Source organism: Pygoscelis adeliae, unplaced genomic scaffold (genome assembly GCF_000699105.1).
Source record: "Pygoscelis adeliae isolate BGI_AS28 unplaced genomic scaffold, ASM69910v1 Scaffold312, whole genome shotgun sequence".
In the NCBI taxonomy this organism is placed as follows: domain Eukaryota; kingdom Metazoa; phylum Chordata; class Aves; order Sphenisciformes; family Spheniscidae; genus Pygoscelis; species Pygoscelis adeliae.
This window is the reverse complement of record NW_008824234.1, coordinates 2,653,091-2,666,147: the sequence shown is the minus strand read 5'-3', so window position 1 is coordinate 2,666,147 and position 13,057 is coordinate 2,653,091. Positions and strand designations below refer to the sequence as shown.

Below are 13,057 nucleotides of genomic sequence, written 5' to 3'. Positions count from 1 at the left end.
CTCGGCGGGCGACGCCGGCCCGGGAGGCTGTTTTGCCTGGGACTGCGGTGGCTCTAACAGATCGGCGGCTGTGGTGCTTGTGCTGCCACTGGGCTCTTTACTAAGGGTTTGTTTGGAGTTTTGCGTATTTTGATTCTGTAAGCCGATTTGCAGTGCCTTTTAAGAAATCTCGGACTACAAAAATGTAAGTTGCATAGAGGTCATATCCACGAAAAAATAATCCTTTAAGATAAAAATGTCTGAGACCCTTATGAGGCTTCTGCTTGATAGTAATTCCAGGTTTTAAAGTTGCTTAGTGCAGACTTTTCAAAGGCACATGTTCTTGCCCTTAGGCATGTATAGAAACTCACTGACAAAGAGAAATGGGGCTGTTGATTAGACTGTTAATGTAACGTGCCTGTTGCTTTTTGGGGGGGGGAAGTACTGAGATGAAAACGCTCCTCTTTAATAGTGGCATAAACTGCCATCCTTTCAACTGGTTGCACTAAAACATTTTATTTGTAAAATTGATTAAAAAAAAGTTATTTTCAGGGAACTTGGGAATTATATTTTCATGTGAAGCTTTGAATTCTGTTGGGTTAGATTTCCTTTGCTTTATTTTCCTATCCTCCAAAAAGACCAAACAAAAAAAGAAAATATTAAAATACACTATTGGATTTGAGAATCTTTTTTGAAAGATATATTCATCACATTCATACGGAACTCTAAATATTCCTGTGATTCTTCTGTGTCTGTTGTCTTAGAGGATACCTTTGCTCTTAAACTGTCCTGCACAGTGCAACTTGTATTAGCTATACTTTACTTTGATGGAAGCTTTGCTTACAGCTGATAGGTGATATTTTCTGAGCAGTAACCAATGTAACTGCTTGTGTTGTTGACTGCTGTTGCAAAGTTAGTGTTCACAAAACTTAACCAAAATGTGTTTTTTTAGCTTCTGAAACAGAGTTAATTTCTGGTGGATCTGATAAACAACTCATTCTTTGGGAATGGAAAGGAACAAGAGCGTGGAATAATCAGGTAAGCAGGAATAATCTCTTTTTTTAAGCCCCCTGCCCCTACTTTCTCACACACCACAAATTATCTGTTTTGTCTGTATTTCGTATTCATACCTCTTCGTTTTACCTTGACTGTTAAAGCCTGTGTGTATATCCTTCAAATTGTTGGTATTCTGTCATGCTATATTTTACCTTAAAAGTTGTTTCTTCTTTTCTGTAGTTCAGATCTTTTTTCAAATCAGCTTTCATTAATAAATTAACTAACCAGTCATCAGGTGGATTTGTCTAGCCTGTCTAAAAGATGCTGTTTGTACGTTCTTGAGTCATCAGCTTTCTGATCTCATGTAGTACTTTTCTTTAAGCTGCCTTAAAATCTTGAAACTTTGAGGTTCATTTTTAATTGACGTTTCCTGTACCCTTCTTCCTCATTTCTAGTGATTTCCATTCAATCTGTGTAACCATGTAGTGTTTGTATATAGGTAATCTTTCCAGAATGATACACAAGTTGGGGTAGGTATTTAAAACAAACAAATAAACAAAAAACCCCCTCCCCAAAAGAAAACCAAAAAAATCTGTGCAACAATTGAGTTTTGTCAGCAAAAATGAGAAAATTAAGGAGATGTGCTAATTTATTATTCATACTGTAAAAATGTAAGGCAAAAGATGGAGTATGGTGTAAAAGAGCCTTCAGAATGAACTGAAATTTAGATAAATTAGATAGAATATCTTTTTCATCTAACTTCGAAAATCTTACATATTAGGCGTTGATTTGTGAATGGCTGTGTGGGTAATCCATTTCATAGGCTGTCTCAAACTAGATTAGACTTGGCATTTTAAAATGCCAAGAATGAGAATCTGTAGTAGGGGGAAGTGCACCTAGAGTAGTTGTTATCAGGTGTGTTTGATGGGGGAATGTTGTCAGAAACAAATAATTTCTCATCCTGATCTATTGTAACTGTTTACATATTTATTTAAAACACTTTACAGATTTCTTTGTTAACCTCTTCTGCTGATGAGGTGCACAGCCTTATGGCAGTCTTTGAAAAAGAATGTGGCTAAATGTGCACATTTTAATGACAGTTCTAGACTAGTGTAAATTCTTAAAAACAGGCAGAGTTCTGTATCGGACCAATCGAAAATTCTTAACTGTGGCCTACCACGCTATATTTTGGAAAGAGATGTCAAGTGCGTTTATGGCAAAATTTGGGTAAATGCTGGATGACTTCAGGTCACAGAATTAAAAGCTTCTCGTTTTGCTCTTCGTGTTTATGAGGAACAGGTTACAAAGTGAATCACCTGTATTCATTCATTAAGAAGGTAGGTACTTAAGTCTAAATTTAGAGGGTTTGTTTTTCATGTCGGTATTTTGAAGGAGTTGATTTGCGAGAACACACTAAACATTGCTGCTACTTATTCCATTGTGTTCTCTGCTCTGTCTCCTTCGCTAAGGTTCTCCAAACTTTTATGAGATGTTCCTTAGGGTGAGGGGCAAGAGAAGGAGAAAAAGGAAGGAAAACTGCTCTTAACTTCTATACTATTTCCAGCTTTCCTCAAGGAATGGTGGGGTTTGTATAGTGTACACAGGAACATTTAATTCTGTTCAGCTTTGAACAAAGTCTTATCAAGTTAACAGTCATTACTGCTGTATCCCTTCTCTGTGTTTTCCTGGAATATGCTATAGCTTAAGCATAGCTTGGCTATAGCCAAGCTGCCATCACAGGTATACAACTTGTTTTCAGTATTAAATTATTTTATTTCTTAAAATGGCTTTAAAAATTCTCTCAGATAAGTTGCTGGAATTTAAAACTTTGTAAAACTTTCTGATGTGTTCAGCTTGTGAAAAGCATTCCTCTCAAAGGCCACGCTGAAGCTGTTTGTGCTGTGGATGCTGTCTACCAGTCAGATGAACCTGATTTAAATCTGCTAATAGCTTCTGCAGCTTCTGACTCCACTGTGAGAGTCTGGTCTCGGCATGGTTCAGAAGGTAACTTTTTTTTTAACATTAGGGACAACATACTGGCTTAATAAAAATGATGAATGCTTATCCATTGAAGTACTTGGCTAAATACTAACATCTTTTAATGCAACTACATTGATTTCTCTTCAGACTTTGGTACCTCAAACCCCTGTATTGCTCTTTGAAAGCTGAGGGTTACACTAGTTTAACAGCTTTGGGTCAGATTTGTTCTTCAGAATGATTTTTCTTTGTTTTTAATCAGTGATGTGTTGGCCGAATTTACTTGTTTCTTCTTAATATGTATTCAGAATCTGATAATCTGAACCATCGTTTTGCCCTGTAACGTGGGGGCAGACTAGCTGTATGTGTGTGTGAAGTAAAATTACTTAGTAAGATGATTAATGCTGGCATTAAAAAGGTGAGGTTAAACTACTGACTTGTTTGTTACTATTGAATTGAGTCCAATGAAGTTTGGGATAATAGGATCTTGACCTTCTGGTGAACTAGGCCCTTGCATGGACACGTGGGAGAACAGCTCTTTGAAATACGTAAGAAATAAATAGGGTGGATAATCTAGATTTAAAGTGTTATTTGCTAGTTGAGTTGTACTGACTGTGTCTCTCAAGCTACTTTCTTCCTTATCTGGTGTACTTGAGGATTTCCCATTGCCTTGCCTACATGAGAGAAATAGGTGGGAGTTGCCAATCTTCAGTCCCATGTTCTGGAAGGCATTTCTCATGCTCCCAAAGAACACCATGAAGTCCTGTCCCTTCCTTTCTGTCTTGCTGTTGTGGGTTCCAGTGATGGAAGGACCTTTTTTTTTTTTTTTTTTTAAATTCTGCTTCTATAGAGAGGTTTTTCTGCTACCCTGTCGGTTACTCTGATCTTGATGGCTTACCAGTTTAACTACTTCTAGGATCTCCGGGGTGTTTGCAGGAAGGTTGGTTTTTGCTCATCTCTCTATCTGCTCTTGTAGCAAACGGATTCAGTTTTAGCTTTCTGTGTAGTGAACGCTGTTGCCACAGATATAATTTGCAGTATTTATCGCTTCTGATACGTTACCACAGTGAAGCTGTACAACACTAATACTCAGTGGAGAATAGTGACTTACCTTCTAACTCAGCTAACTCTGGATGAATTTCTGTGGGTCCACAGAAGATAACATTATTATTTAGGCTCTTGAAAAATGTAGAAGTTTTTCAGCTCCTTAAAATAAAATTGAATTGGAAATTTTAACTACATAATGACAAGAGGAAATGACAAGGTAACTGTAATACTTATGATGAATGAAATAAACACTGTCTGTTCTTGTTTTCCAGCTAAATGCCTTGAAATTCTGCAGTTTGGAAATGGATTTGTTATGGACGTCTGCTTATCCTTCTTGCCTGGCAGCGATGGTAAGTACAGCTGCACATCTTGAATATCAATGCAGGAAATGTAAAATCTGAGAAATCCCCTGTGTGTAATGTGTAACAGGATTTTCATTTGGCCGAATGCAGACCCTTGTGCCATATTTTTTGTCTTCTATGGAATCAGCCTAAGCTGCTGGTTGTATTTAAAGATTCTCACTGGACTCTTCTTAGCAATTAGAAGAATACTGGCTGATTACAGAGTCTTCAGAATGATGCTCAGATGGAGTTCTTTAGTTGAACTCTGAGACAGAGAGCTTAAAAAGGGAGTAACAGGACTGTAAGTGAATGAGATAGGATGATGCTGTTAGTTTCACCCGCTCCTTGTGGTGCTGCTGCTTATGTTTGTTCTTGTTGTTTGGATTGAAGGGCAAGATCCAGAAAAAGAATCTGCAGGCCTGCATCAAAAATTGGAGATTAAGGAGCAGTGTTTATCACCTGTTCAGTCTTAAACATGAAAAAATTTAGATGCTGAACAAGTTTAACCTGCCTGTTCAGTTTGGTTTATATAGTTTTCTGTTAACATAAATGTTCAGATTTTGTAGCCTGCCGCAAACATATTCTTCTGTTGCAAATCTGTAGAAGGTTTTTTTTTTTTTTAAAACTAAATGTATCCTCTAGTGCAATACAAGCCACATAAATATGGTGAGTTAGGTTTGTGTTTAGGTATCATTAGAACCTTTCACCTGGATGGAAGAGTGCCGGGCTCCCAAGAGAGTAAGAAACTTTAGTACTTTTTCTGTCTGGAGTTTTCAACTATTCGCTGCATGTGTTCCACGCTGATGTGTTGTTTGATTATATGCCTCCAGAGCAGTTATACAGAAGCTTATTTTATTCTTTGGCTTGTGATAATTCTGGGAGGCACGAAAGCTCTATCAAGATATGTCATCCCATTTGGAAATGCCAATGTCCGTTTCCAGAGTGTGTCTGATATCAAAAGCAGTGTCTGCACCACTGAAGAACTTTAAACCTCTCTCACTCTCTATTTTTCCTGTAGATGTACTAAGAGGTGGTTGTTGAGATGAAGTTAAAAGGCTTGAGGGTAAATTAAAATCATTACCTCCAGTGTGAATTTTCATTAGAAGTGAAGTGTTTGTAGTGCCAGTTTAATGAGTATAAAATTCATATTGCAAAGCAATAGATTATTTCTTCATTTATGATACTGTACAGGTAAGAAATTCTCAGTGTAACACTTGAGTAGTGCATCTGTTTAACATTGAAATCATGTTGTAGAGAAGTAACCGTTTTTGAAAAACCTTCAATGAAGATTATCATATTAATTCTTAAAACTAAACGCTTCTGAAACCGAAATTGCATGGACTGCTTGAAGCTTCTTTAAATGGTGGAATAACAAGCATTTTGTTTTGCTGTGAAAATCTCCCTTAGTACCCAAAACCCAGTGTTGCTTAAAGTTGCATTCAGAGCAGGACAATCCTTTATTATGGGCTCTTCCCATCCCAATTCAAATTAGTTATCCAAAACAACACAGTGCTCATAACCTGAAAGAGTACTTTACTTCTCTGAAGAACTGAAGTTATTTTCAAATGAGAAATTATTTGTGTAGGTTTTGTATGGAAATTTAAAAAAAAATCCTATACATTTATGTTTTGAATGCCAGTTGCAATATGAATGATCTGTGCTGCTAAAATTACCAAGAAACGGTTTTGGTTTTGAACCATAAATGTATGGTTAGAAATGTTTCCCCTAGAAATCTATAAAGGGGCTTTTGATAGAGCATAGTCATGTTCAGTGTTTTCTCCGTAAACCTGACATAGTAGTCCATACAACTGAACTGTTTTTGTTCAGAGGAGTATCTTAATTCTGAAATCAAAATAAAGTAGCTTAAAATATATTATTAAGAATCTCACTGCTGATCACTTTGTCAGAAACATTAATCTGTAATGCAATTTGGAATTTTAATGAACTTCAGGGAAAAATGATCTATGATAACTTGAGGAGTTGCTCTGAAATCTCTATGAAGGCTATGTTGGCAGCCGTATTGAGATTTAAAGAAGCTTTTCTCTTGAGGACAATCTGCAGTTCTTAAGTCAGGATTTAAATACAGAATTACTTTTCTAGAAGTCATAAACTACTCTCCTGAACTAGAAGCATTTACAGGAACCTCTAATTTCACCAAGCAAAGAAATTTAAAGCTTATGTTGAAAATTGATTCATATGTAATGGATGCTTTAACTTTCAAAAGACATTAAGTTCACGATGCCTAATATTTAACTGATTGTCCTTGAAAATAAATGATTAAAAAAAAAAGAAAAGTTAATAACCATTTTTGTGAAGAAGTCAAATGGGGAAAGCCAATAAGACTGCTCATAAAAACCTGAACAATCATGTGCAGCTGGAGTATAGCTTAAGCACTTTACTGACAGCCTCTTAGTTAAGGAGTTTCTTTACAGTTGTTTTCCGAGTCTTGAAGAAAAGCATCCTACTGTTTTGTTTGGTTGGTTTTTTTGCCTTCCAATGTCTGCAGCAACTCTGCTTCTAAAATACTGGGAATAGGATTTACTATTTTACAGATCTTGATCAGCTCTTTTGTCATATACTGTGATTCTTCCTACCACCTTGGATAATTGTGGTGCTGTAGCTTGGCCTCTGACAAATAAGAATTATCTCCTCAGAGCTGAATTGCAACAGGTGAAAAAGAGCGAGTGAATTTGAAAAAGCTTTGCCGATCGTATTGTCCTCATTGCAATTGGACCACAGTTTCCAACTCTTTTTTTTTTTTTTTTCTATTTCCTTTGTAGGACTTTACCTCAATCAGATCCCAATTCTATTACTCTAGAGCATTTAAGTAAAAAACTATATAATAGTCTGTTTTTGCCAGCTATATACTTCTTGATAGGACTTTTTCAGTTAAAGCATTTGCATTTGTCTGATACAGCAACTAGATCTTAATTCTCTTGTTTTTATTAGTCAAACTCTTATTCCATTGAGTAAGTATGTAATTACTGTAATGGCCCATAAAATTTATTTCTCAGGAAAGGATGATACAGGCTCCAAGAATATGCATCGTATCATATTTTGTGGAACCCCCCCCCCCCTTGCTCTTGCCCAGTTTCCGTGGACCTGAAGACCAGGTCTTCTTTCAAAACAGCTCATTACCTCCAGTCCAAAGCAGTGGGTTTTGGCCACATGTAAGACAAGGAGGAGATGGAGATGAAATGTGACTTAGGTTGGTGAGAAGAAACGAGTGATGGAGGTGTAAGAAGGTGAAATGTGACTTAGAAGCATGAGAGGAGCAGCAGATAACTAGGCACAGATTTGGTGCAGACAGAAGGAAGAAATTAGCACAGAGCATAAACTTATTATGAATATTCAAGTTGATTTTTGGTTTACCCGTAATAAAGATAAAATTATCTCTTTAAAGGGATGACAGTTTTTTTGAAGGAAGTAGTTGATTTTAGTGAAATTTAGTATTTTGTTTTCTACCCAGACTTGAGAAATGCGAATGTCTAGCCTTGATAACTTATTTCTTCATAATTTTTCTAATTAATTCCTTTTCTTTTACTATTTCAGTCCCTAGCAGTACTACTTCATCCTTATGACCCAAAAAGAATGGAGTAAGGGTTAACTATTTTCCCCATCATCTTCTGTGGAAGAGATGAACTAACACACTGCCCAAAGTCTCTTGTTGCCCCCTTAGACACAACTTTGTCTGGTTTGATTCAATAGACTTACGTTTTTTGCGCACTTTCTAGATAGCTCCTAGAAGTAAACTACTATGCAAGGCTCGAGTAGGTGTATATAATGTTAATTGCTTTCATATCCTTGTGTACAGTGAGTGATGGTCTGTTTTCCTTTTTTGGTCTGTCTGTCTTTTTATTTCATGTATAATAATTGCGCTAACTCCATCTGTATACTTATTTCAGTTGATTTAGGAGCTTAAATTGTATTAGTTCTGAGTCATTTTGTTTTGCTGCTTGCTCCTTTTGTATTTAGAGAAAATGCCTGTTGATATCAATAAAATAAACATAATTAATTAAAAATCTCTGATACTTGAACTTCCTACAGATATGTGAGCTTGAAAGAAACTACTCTTTAGCATCTTAAATATTTGTAGACATTATTTACATGCCAAAATAATGTCTCAGTTTTGTGTTCTTGAGATACTAGTTTATTTCAAATAGTATTAGGTGTCTTAATTCAGAAAACATAAAGTGGTATCATGCTTGCCTGTCTGTTTGTATAAATATATTTATTGATGCTATATTGATTTTTATATTATTTATATAATTTTTCATATCCTAGACTATTAGATTTTGTAACTTGAGTAATGAAGACTTTTTTTTTCCTTTCCAGTACCAATCCTAGCTTGTGGTGGTGATGACTGCAAAATAAGTTTGTTTATACAGCAGAATGGTCAGGTAATTACAGTTTTTGTCTCTTGCTCAGAACATTACTCAGTTCTTTTGCTTCTTTTCTTCTCATGTGTGCTGCTCATTTTTTTGAGGTTGTTCAATAACTACTGTCTGTCTCTAGATAGCCATCACATACAACTACCTCTGTTCAAATAGTTCATTTTTCTAGGTAGTGATGAAACGCACATACAGAATGTTGAAGTTGGATTCAGTGCATAAAAGTGTTAGTTTTTCTTACTTTTTCCCTGCGTGAAGATACCCTGTGTTTCTATTCCCACTGGTATAAAATAGCTATGACTGTCCTTCTTTATTGAGTATCCGTGCATTGAATGGTTCATATGGAAATGATGTTACTTTCAGTTTATAAATTCTTATAATAAAACTGATACCATTTCTATCTGTGGAATTGTATGTTTGTTGCTAAGTATGCCCTTTGTGATGAATGCTTGTGAATGTTGAAGGGAGTATTTGAAGGAGTATCTGATCTTCTAAAAGCACACACATTTTTCATGCATTACTCAGAAGCTGGCAATCTTTTAGTTTTTCATACGGATAAATGTTCCTTTGGAGCACTAGAAAGAGATTCTGTCCTCTCTTGCATCTGTTCAGAAGTTTTGTTAGACTCTAAAGCATGTGTTTGAATGACTGTTTTCCAAAACAGAAGTCAATGTCACTTCTTCTTTCTCTCTATCACTCCCTTAAAAAACCCCTCAAACTACAAATGCTGCCCCCAATGCACCAATGAACCTAACATGCAGGAAACCCCCATTGAAACTGACGTACGTAGGAACCACTTACTCTTCTGGATTTGTTCAGACACAGTCCCCTTAGAGATTAAAGAATAGATACTCCTTTTTGCTTTTTGAGAGAGGAAAGCTACTTTATAGATAATTTTGCCTGTTCACGCTGCCACATACAATAATAAGATTTTTTTTTTTTGTCGTCAATAAAATAAATACTTCATCCTTTATCTGCTATGTTCAGTGATTTCTTGACTGCTAAGCGAGAAAGAAGGGTTGCTTTCTTAGCTTTTTTTTTTCCCTATGTGGTTCATGAGGTAGATCAGTTTAATGACATTCTCTAGGAATTAGCAATGGCAGAATGCCATTCATGATTCTCAGCGTGCTAAAGAAAGACTCTTACCTTAGTGGCTGTGCAGTTGATTCTACTCATTCAAAATCTGGAACTTGTTTTCTTCTATGGTTGAGATTAACAAATAATATGCAGTTTGACTGCCAAAAATGTTCAGAGATACATAACTTGTTTTGCCAGTTGTTGACCAAACCTCAGCCATTCTTAAATGCAGTCAGTCTGTGGAGGATAAAGGGAGGTAGCTGGAATAAACAAGCTCCATCTTCAGCTTCATAAGCAAGTTTATGGTGCTGTCTTTTTTTGGAGGTAGGAAACTTTATTCATACAAGGGGTGAGGAATTTTCTCTTATTTTACACGTGTTATTTTTCACACCTTCAATTTTAGGAAGTATTTTCGCCAGCTGTCCTGGCAGAGTTGGTGTTCAGAGTCTCTCTTTTTTGAATGAGGTGGGACTTCTGGTTGGTGTCTATCTTAACTTTCCAGAACATCTCTTTTAACTAAGTGGACTGTACAGACCTCAGAGAAGAGCCCAAATTTGATTCCATGTGGAGTAAAAGTGCCTGTGTAGTGCATTACAGCTATTAACAGAATAAAAACATCCTTGCGAGCCTTCTGACATAAATTCCTTCCTAGCTGCTAAAGGGAGGTTCTCCTCTTTAGTCACATTTTCTCAGATCTGCTGACAGATGGCTTCTGTAGTACTTTTAAAGGTATTTGAAGGAAGTGTTACTGTTGTCCTGCCATTTTTTACTAGAACTGAGCGTAGAAGAGTGATTAGAATCCAAACTTCTGCGTCATTCCCTCACTGGTAAGGGCCTGTAGCTCTATCCTGTTAATTGTGACTCTTGGAAACCTCTTCCTTTAGTTAACATCCTAAAAAAGATTGTATGAACGCAAAAGTAGATTGTAAGTTCATAATGGGACGTTCTAATGAAATTTGGAGGGCACTGTTATACTCTGAGGGAGGATGAGGCATCTTCAGTTAGCTGATTTAGGCTGCCTTCTGATAAACTCATTAATTTTACAGTTGAAATATATTTATTCATAAAAACTGCTTGGTTTTTGAAGTTGAGTGGGCAGGCTTCAAATCCTTTAAGACTCTCTACCCAGAGATCCCTTACTGTGTTAAGCAGTAGGGAGAAAATGAACTTTGCTTTTCCAAGTTCTTGAAAGAGGGTATTGATTTATAAAAGTACCCAGGGAAAAAAATCTTTCAGAAACCATTATGTCTTCCTGCTTGAGATATTACAGGCCTATGGAGGGGGAATTAAATAAACCAGAGGATCAAAATAAAGCTTTAAACCAAAACATTTCTGTGTTGAGTTTGGTTTCTGTGGGATTTTGCGGTGCATGTTTGACTGTGTTTCCCCCAAATAATTTGGCCTAATTCAAAAGTGGAATAAGAGACTCGGAGATAATTCGGGCTCTTTCTAATTCAATGAGATTAACAGCTGGATAGAGGAGGGATATCGCATCTAGTGTCTGATGGAGAAAAACTGAGAAGACTTGGACTTCTGTTACCAAATTTGCCAAACAGTACTACCAGCCTGGTCCTGAGGGACATGTACCCAAAGTATGGGCAGAGTTAGTTATGCAGAGCGTGCTGGGCATGTCCACAGACAACCTGGCTTCATTAGTTCTGCTACCTACAGAACAGCTTTATTCTTTGCCTAAAAGAGACCAGATTGCTGCTACGTGAAAATGTTCAGAGATTAGTTAAGAGGCGTGGGAAAGCCTGCGAAGTAGGTGAGTCGGACCGTGAGCTTTTGTTAGATTTAACTGTTGGTACTGTAACTTCTTATGTATCCATTGAGGACCGAGGGGAAAACTGAAATAGAGAAGGAGAAATAGGAGACTGTAGAAACAAAATCTGTAAAAATGGGAAGAATGACAGATCAAAATATTTGTAAATATAACCTAGGCAATAATAAAAACTTTGACTGAATCGTTTAAAAATAATGACCATATGCATCTGCAAGAAGCTTTAAAGCTTTAGAACAGAATACATCTGAACAAACTGAATGTGTGATACCAAGAGACACAGACTTCAAAGAAAATGGCAAAAACAATACAAAAAAACCAAGCAGAAGGCATAACAGTAACGCTACTCCTTGCTCAGTTTCAGTGGACAATTTTTATTATTTATTATTTTATTGTATCTTGAAAATTTTGAGTGAATGCTTGTTCTATAGCACAAAAGAACTGCATGCTTGACTTAAGGCTAAGTAGTGCCTAAAAGCCTATTTGGGAAATGACTTAGAAACCCGGGGTGGTATTAATAACCTCAAAGTAATTAGTTTTACTCTTTTTAAGGAGGAAACAAATATCTGCTTTTCTTAATAGTTCTCTTTGATGTGAGATGATGAAGATAATTTAAAAAAAAAAACCCGGAACGCTTTGAAATTAAAAATAGGAAAATGATTAGATGTGTGTTTAGATTAATATTAAAATCAAGTTTCAGGAGATATGCACACTGTTTAACATAAAAGGAACCATAAAAGACAAGAATGTTAGCAACAGTTCAGCCTGAACCAGTCTTTCAGTTGGGAATAAATTTACCGACTAACCTTGGTGAATGTAAAATACAGAGCATTATGTCAAAGATCGTATAAATGAAAGAATAAAGGTGTTTTATCTATTATCTGAAATATGAATGCTAAAAACTGGGTTTTTTTTAAATGTATTGCCAGAAACACATCGTCTTCAGAAAAACCTTTAGGTTGCTGTTTGATCTCGCTTCCTGGGCTGTTCCTGCCTTTATTTACACATAACCAGTTGGGTGTTTAACATAAACATCTATATGGAATGCCACATCCAGAAGTGCCAGTGAGTGCAGAAGTGACTAGCCAAATGAGGCTTAGGTGGCTGTGAGAACACATTCTTAAGACCAAAACTTTCTGATATGGAAGTTCCTGTTAAGCTATTCTGGTCATGTATCTCATATACAGATCGTTCTGTGACATTAAGACTGCAAATGTAGAACAAGGAGAAGCTGAGTAACATTGTTAGACGGGAAGGTGATTTTGGAGAATATCCGGAACGTTGGACTAGAGAGAGGCACTGATTTCCGAGTGGGTTTTTTCATACTTGTAAAATTTTTCCTTTGGGTGAGTTACTGTTGCTCACCATCTCCTCTGAAGCCAAAGACAAAGATTTTGAGAAAGAGTAGCAACACAATGAGAAAGGCTTTTTCGTCTGTCTGTCTTTCTGTTTGTCTGCCTTTCTTTCCA

General features: G+C 36.5%; 1 protein-coding gene across 1 annotated transcript in view; it reads left to right on the top strand.

Annotated features, from left to right (window-relative positions):
• ELP2 (elongator acetyltransferase complex subunit 2) overlaps positions 1 to 13,057 on the top strand; it is a 48,822-nt gene that overhangs the window by 6,983 nt on the left and 28,782 nt on the right. The window contains exons 2-5 of the mRNA XM_009334968.1: positions 932 to 1,017; positions 2,829 to 2,979; positions 4,272 to 4,349; positions 8,676 to 8,740. Coding sequence (XP_009333243.1) covers positions 932 to 1,017; positions 2,829 to 2,979; positions 4,272 to 4,349; positions 8,676 to 8,740 — 380 coding nt within the window. The remainder of the gene's footprint in view (positions 1 to 931; positions 1,018 to 2,828; positions 2,980 to 4,271; positions 4,350 to 8,675; positions 8,741 to 13,057) is intronic.